Source organism: Octodon degus, unplaced genomic scaffold (assembly GCF_000260255.1).
Source record: "Octodon degus isolate 3935 unplaced genomic scaffold, OctDeg1.0 scaffold00111, whole genome shotgun sequence".
NCBI classification, from domain to species: domain Eukaryota; kingdom Metazoa; phylum Chordata; class Mammalia; order Rodentia; family Octodontidae; genus Octodon; species Octodon degus.
In genome coordinates, this window is record NW_004524687.1 from 3,635,349 (window position 1) to 3,642,332 (window position 6,984).

Below are 6,984 nucleotides of genomic sequence, written 5' to 3' on the forward strand. Positions count from 1 at the left end.
TGAGGATTTATGAAGAGAAATCATGAGTGATTTTAACATTTTTTTCCTGTACTTGCCCAGTCTTATGAAGTACTGCTTCCAACTGTTCATACAGGTAGTTATTTTTGTGTGTGTGTGTGTGTGTGTGTGTGTGTGGAACCGGAATTGAACTCAGACCCTTGCGCTTTCTTCCCAGCCCTAGGTAGTCATTTTAAATACGTAAATTTTACCAGTAACTAAATAAAAATCATTGTTTATCACCCTCCCAGACTTGGATCCCACAGTGCCTGAACTATACTCTCAAGGCAACAGCATAAGGGCCAGACAGGCAGCTCAGCAGACTAAAGTGCTTGCTTAGGCAGGCTCAGCAACCAGGGTTTGATCCCTTGCGTACCAGCCCCACCCCCAGGGAAAGCTGAGACAGCGACTGAGAAGGTGTGGTGGCATGCACCTATAATCTCTAGCTTGGGAGGCTGAAAACAGGAGGATCACTATGAGCCTGATCTATGTAGTAAGACCTTGTACTAAATACATTAAAAAAAAAAAAAAGCATAAATTGCTGGTTTCCTTCCCACATCTGACAGATCCATGCACCCTTGAACCCTGAATGCTATGCTCATCCCTCATTAACACTGTGGCACATCACTGAGACCTCAGTATAGCTTATCGAGAGTAATTCCAAATGCCTACATGCTATTTAGTATCAGTTAAGTTAAACCAACTCAAAATATACAGAGGTTGAAGAGGTTATAAGTGAAGAGCTAACTACCAAACTTTTTCATTGATGAAAGAATCAAAATAGAAATAAAAATGTCAGTTTTCAGTCAATTTATAGATATAATTTTAAATTCCAAAGCTTTTTCTCAATTGTAGACATAAAGGATTAAAACTGGAAAATACTCAAAAACTAGGAAACTAGTCTTTTCTAAGTAAGACAGATAAGCAGATAACCTAGCCAACAGAAATAAAATTTGCAAAAGATGCAAGTGAGACAACTTTGCCAACACTGAGCACAGTATCACACCTAGGGATGGCACAGCCTTTGCATTATGGCTCTATAACCCAGGTGCCAATGAGCTGTTTGGCTGTCACAGACTTCCTGCACCTCAATTCTGAGTAACAGCAGAAGGGTCATAGTAACTGCAGTTCCCTTTCATAAGGAATATGCACGTGGATTATTCTTTTAGTCCAAAATAACAGGCAGTGACAGGCCTAATCTTATGGTCTGTCTCAGATCACAATGGAGACCCCATTTCCCAACCCAGTGAACTTACTTTATCAATCCTATCATTATGTTTTTTTGTCTTGTCTTTCCCAACCCCAAGGTCACAAATATTCTTAATGCTCTAAATACCTAATACCTGGGTATTGTTGGAGTTCCCTGTAGAAACAGTCAGTTATCCCAACTTGCTGACACAGATGTGCTCTCCAAGCACAGGGGTATGGCAGCCCTGCCTGAGGGGTCTCTGCAGTGTCGGTATTAAACTGATTTATTCCCTATACTCATTGCTGGCTTTAGACAGTGAGTTGTGATTACCACTGTCAAAATGGACTTGGCTTTTCTTAAGTCTTCATTAATTTTACAATCAATGCTTGGGAATTCCACGAAAAAAAAAAACAACAGGTTTTTTTGTGTGGTGTTGGAGTTGGAAGCCAGGGCCTTAAACATGCCAGGGAAGTGGCCCAACCATTGAGCTGCACTCTCTACTCCACACTGAGCTTTATAAAGCAGTTTGACTCAGTGGAATAAGTGCTTCCCGGGCAAGCGCAAGGGCATGAGTTCAAACCCTGGTTCTGGCAAAAAATAAAAAATATAGAGCAGTCTGAGGATAGTGGTATAGAAACTGTTTTTTCAATTAGTAACAGTGGCATATGTAGATTTTAATGACTTACTCAAGAAACACTCTGGAATTTTCTCCATGCAACCTTATTTTTTTTTTTTTTGGTGGAATCAGGGATTGAACTCAGGCCCTTGCGCTTGCCAGGGAAGCGCTTATTCCACTGAGCCATCTCCTCGCCCCACAACCTTATCTTTTACCAACAATATTGTTAGCATCTTATAAATATATTGCTATTGAAAACTAAGCTAAGGGGCTGGGGAGATAGCTCAGTAGAATAAGCACTTGCCTGTCAAGTGCAAGGTCCTGAGTTCAATCCCCAGTACCGGAGGGGGGGAAAAAAAAAGTAAGCTTCTCTTCCAGGCATGGGGGGGGGGGGGGTGCATAGCTATAATTCCAGCACATGGGGGGAGTGGACACTGAGGTAACATGATCACAAGTTTGAGGCCAGTGTGGGCTACATACTGAGTTCAACGCCGGCCTAGCCTGGACTCTACAGAGACCCTGTCACACACACAAAAAAAAGTTTTTAAGAAGATGTGTACTGGCCAAATATTCCTCTAATCTCAGCACTTAGGAGGCTGAGACAGGAGGATTGCCAGTTTAAGGCCAGCATGGACTATATAATGAAATCAATGTCAGCCTAAACCAAACTGCATAGTGAAACTCACATCTCAAAAATAAATTAGTGAATATAGGACATACCACTGACTTTTGTGCACTATTCTTCTATCCAGTCACCTCACTGCACTTGTAATACATGTACTTAGAGGGGCACTAAGGGCCTTAGACACACAAAGCTAGCACTCTCCTAACCAGCCTTATCCCAGGACCCCAATTTGTAATACTGTATTTCCAATAATGTGTATAGATTCCTTTGCATTTTTCTACGGATCATACCATCTGAGCATGAGGCTGTTTTTGGTCCTTCCTTCCTTTCCAATGCCTTCTGCTTTTCTTTGTTTTACAGTACAATGCTGAAAGACAGTGGTGACAGACAACATCCTTTTATTTCTCCTGATTTGAGAAAAATGTTGCTTATGTTTAGCCATTACAAATCTTTTGCCTTTGGTTTAGTGATATTTTAAACAGCTGAAAGCACCCTGTTTTCATAGTTGGCTGTATTTCAAAAATCAAGAAGGCAGCCAACATGGTAGTTATACCCCTGTAATCACAGCACTTGGGAGGCTGAGGCAGGACTGCCTGTTTTGAGCTAACTGGAGCTATATAGTCAGTTCAAGGTCAGCCTGAACTATATAGTTAAACTGAGACCCTATCTAAAAGAAAAAAAAAATTGCTGTTAATAACAATGCTATTAAATATTTTGCTTTACAATTCCTAAGGAAAACATCTAAGGATTCTTTAAACAAACCTATATTCAATGTGTACAGGTTCTGTTTAGAACTTTCACATCTAAACTCATGGATGAGCTTGGCCTGTTGTTTTCCTTATATAGTTTATCTGATTTTGATATTGAAGTTATAGTGGTCTCAAAGAATGAATGTTTATACGGCCAGAGAGATGGCTCAGTAGGATAAGTGCTTGACTGGCAAATGCAAGGATCCGAGTTCAATCCCCGGTTCCGCAAAAAAAAAAAATTAATGTTTATGAAGACTTATCTGTTTGATAGCCCTTGAGTATAAATCCTTCTGGTCTTTCTATTAAATCCAATTACCATTTCATGATTTTTTTTTTTGGAGGGGAGGGACTGGGGACAAGGGATAGGATCTCACTGTGCAGTTCAAGCTGGCCTTGAACTCCATTAGTCCAATGTGGCCTCAAACTCTTTGCAAGCATGCTGTCTCAGCCTCCAGAGTGATGGGATCCTAGGTGTGTGCAGCCATTTCATCTTTTTTTAATTATTTGTTGGAGCCAGATGTGGTGAGACATGCCTGTAACCCTTGCATTCTAGAGGCTGAGAGAGCAGGATCACCATGAGTTCAAGGCCAGCACATAAAATTTAAGCCTAGCCTGAACTACAGACAACTCAAGTCTATATTCTTTTCTGTGTATGTGTGGTACTAGGGATTGAGCCCAGGATCTCTGCACTGTGCCACATCACTGGTCCTTTTTAATTGTGAAGCAGGGTGATACTTAGATGCTAACTGCCTAGGCTGGGCTTCAGCTTGTGACCCTATCTTAAGTCTGTCAACATGGTAGGATTACAGGCATGTCTCTCCACACCTCAATCTGAGCTGATTCTGTTAAAACCAGGAATTTCCCCATGTCATTGATTTTTCCAATCTATTTGTAAGAAAATACACATAGAATCCTTTTATCTTTTCCATCTGTAACTGAGGCTGGTTTTTCATGTGAAATATTGGTTAAGACCTTTTTTCAAAACACCTTCAGCTATGTCAGAAGCTTGTCTAATTCTTTTTTTGTGGTACTGGGGATTTAACTCAGAACCTTGTGTTTGTCAGGCAGGCACTTAAATCACTAAGCTATAACCCCAGCCCTCTTTAGTCTTTTCAAGAAATTAACTTTCAGTTTTACTACTGCTCCCTCCTATATCTAGTCTTTAAAGTATGCATCCTTTTGGGTTCTGTTTCATTTGAGACACTCACACTATATTCTTCAGGCTGGTCTTTTAATTCACTAAGCAGCCCCAACTGACCTCGAATTTGTAGAAATCTTCCTGCCTCAGACTTTGAAGTGTGGGGATTCTAAGGATGTGCCACCATGCCCATCTTATAGTATCTCTTAACAGTAGTGCTACTATTTGACATATACTTTTGGGACAACTGACTCTCTTGTCCTTATCAACCAGTTCCAGAAGTCACCCCAATTTCATGCAAGCTCAGCCATACCTCCAAAAGCATGTTTTATCAAGGCACCTAGAATATAGTTTTATAGTAAGAGTTCTCAAAATATCCAGTCTGTCACATAACTTATTTTAAGAATCTTAATTTCTAAAGATTCAAACATTAGTTTCATCAAATCAACCTTTATGTCCTGTTCTTCCCCACAGCTCTGTATGCTGTACTGTGCCTTTCTCAGGTAATTCCAATGCCCGCAGATACTGTTTACAACTCTTTTATGTGGTTTTTATTTACAAGTTAAAAGGGAAGGGTACAAACCAGTTGTGATGGTGCAAACTTGTAATCCCAGCAACAAGGGAGGTGAAGGCAGGAGACTGCAAATTTGAGTTCTATCTGAGAAACTTAATGTCCTTGTGTCTCAAAAAAAAAAAAAAAAAAAAAAAAAGGTCTTGGGGAATTTTACCTCACTGATAAGAGCAGCCCTGGGCCCAATCCTGAGTACTGCTAAAAACAAAGTGTATCTAGAAAGAATCCATTAATACACGAGTTGCAAGTTCTGAAAACTTAACTTCTCAATGTGCTAAGCATATTACATGGACAGACAAAATATCTTTTGATATATTTAGAAGCCAAAGAATGACTCGAGTTTTCAGTATAAAGTTTTTATTCACAAAATCCAAATAAAACGTTATTTTCTGACCAGAAATATAGGGGGTAAGAATAATCAATATGGTGCACTACTCTGAAAACATTCTGCAAAACAGTATCAAGCAAACTCACCCAAATTCTCATCTGCTGGACACACACTGTCCACACCCTCCTGCTGGTCTTCTGCAGCAATGTGTGCCCAAGTGTCAGTTTCATTTCTAGTATTTCTGCTTTCTTTCAGTGAGTACTTGTTTTCCTTGGCTTTTTGGTCTTCTGTAGTTTTACAATCCAATATTTCTTCTTTTTTCCAGTTGTTCTCAGCAACATCAGTTTTTTCTTCTGTTGTTTTTTTAAATAAATTGAATGCATTTCTGATTTCCTTAAATGCTAATTCAAAAATAAAAACTGATGGTAAGTAGGAGTCACAGACTTCTGTTGCAATCAGAAGAAAATCTGGGTTAGCATCAAACACATTTTCTTAATTTTTACTAGTATCTATCTGCCTTGGTTTATGAAAATGTATGGTTAGATTTATAGTCAAAACCACAAAATCATTTTGCACTGAATCTTTCTATCAGGTGCTCAGTATCTAGAATGTGTCAAATGGTAGCCGACCACTATAATAGGGATTGCTCAAGGTGATTCTCACTACTCCACCAGGTTTCCTACTGTCAAAGATGTCACCCTGTCTACTATGGCAGCTTGGAGCTTGTACAGAAATGGTTTTCAGTGCTAAGTGGGAAAAATAGTCAGGTGGGAGATCAGTGATGGCACACCTGGTAAAAAGTACTTACTACCAGTAGCATGGGGTTTGTCTGTTTGACACAGGGTTTTGCTATGTAGTTTAGGCTAGTCTTGAACTATGTAGCCCAGGCTGGCCTCAAATGTGCAATGATCCTCTTGTCTTAGCCTCCCACATTGAGTTATAGGTGTGTACCACCACACCAAGACTGCCAGGAGCTTTGATCTAAAGATAAAACTGAGAAGAAACATTGGCAATTATGTAGCTCAGAGATAAGCGCCTATGCTTACTAGTATGTGTTAAGGCCTTGGATTCAGTCTCTAGCAGTACACACATTGGGTGCACATGCACACACACGCTAAACTGGGAAGAGAACTGGCAGTACTGACAATCACAAAGGACTCATAAACTCAAAGCTTGATTAGCAAGAATACCAAAAATGAGATTCCTAGTGACTAAATTTATAAATGGGACAGATAGTAGTTGCATTTAAGGCTGTATGTTCACAGCAGAAATACATCTGAAGTAGATGCAGAGGTTGAAGAAGGTAGGCTGGAGATGAAGTCTGCTGGTAGGGCACTTGACTAACACAGAAAGACTTCAACCTGATTCTTAGCAACTGGGCAAACTAACCCCAAACACATACACATTAGTAATATATGTAATTACATGTGTGTGCATATAAAGCAAAACATATGTTCTATTTTATTTCAATTACATACATTTTTTTTGAGAGAAAATATTCCAACTCTTAGAATCACTATTTTCAATAGAATACATGTTCCAAATACTTTTCATACAAATAATACTCATCTGTTGAGGTTTATTTTTATTTTTTGTTTTGGCAGAACTGTGGATTGAACTCAGGCCCTTGAGCTTGCCAGGGAAGTGCTTATTCTACTGAGCCATCTCCCCGGCCATCTGTTGAAGTTTAAACACTGTAATGGTTTTTTTGTTTTTTTTTAAATTAACCACTTGGTTCCAGGAGTAACATGTTTTTTTTTTTTTTTTTTTT

At 39.4% G+C, this 6,984-nt stretch overlaps 1 protein-coding gene across 1 annotated transcript in view; it reads right to left on the bottom strand.

The window, feature by feature from the left end:
* LOC101589187 (M-phase phosphoprotein 8) overlaps positions 1-6,984 on the bottom strand; it is a 40,132-nt gene that overhangs the window by 10,513 nt on the left and 22,635 nt on the right. Inside the window, exons 4-5 of the mRNA XM_023699168.1 lie at positions 6,260-6,353; positions 5,349-5,704 (exon numbers count right to left, since the gene is read on the bottom strand). Of these exons, the coding sequence (XP_023554936.1) occupies positions 5,349-5,704; positions 6,260-6,353 (450 nt within the window). The remainder of the gene's footprint in view (positions 1-5,348; positions 5,705-6,259; positions 6,354-6,984) is intronic.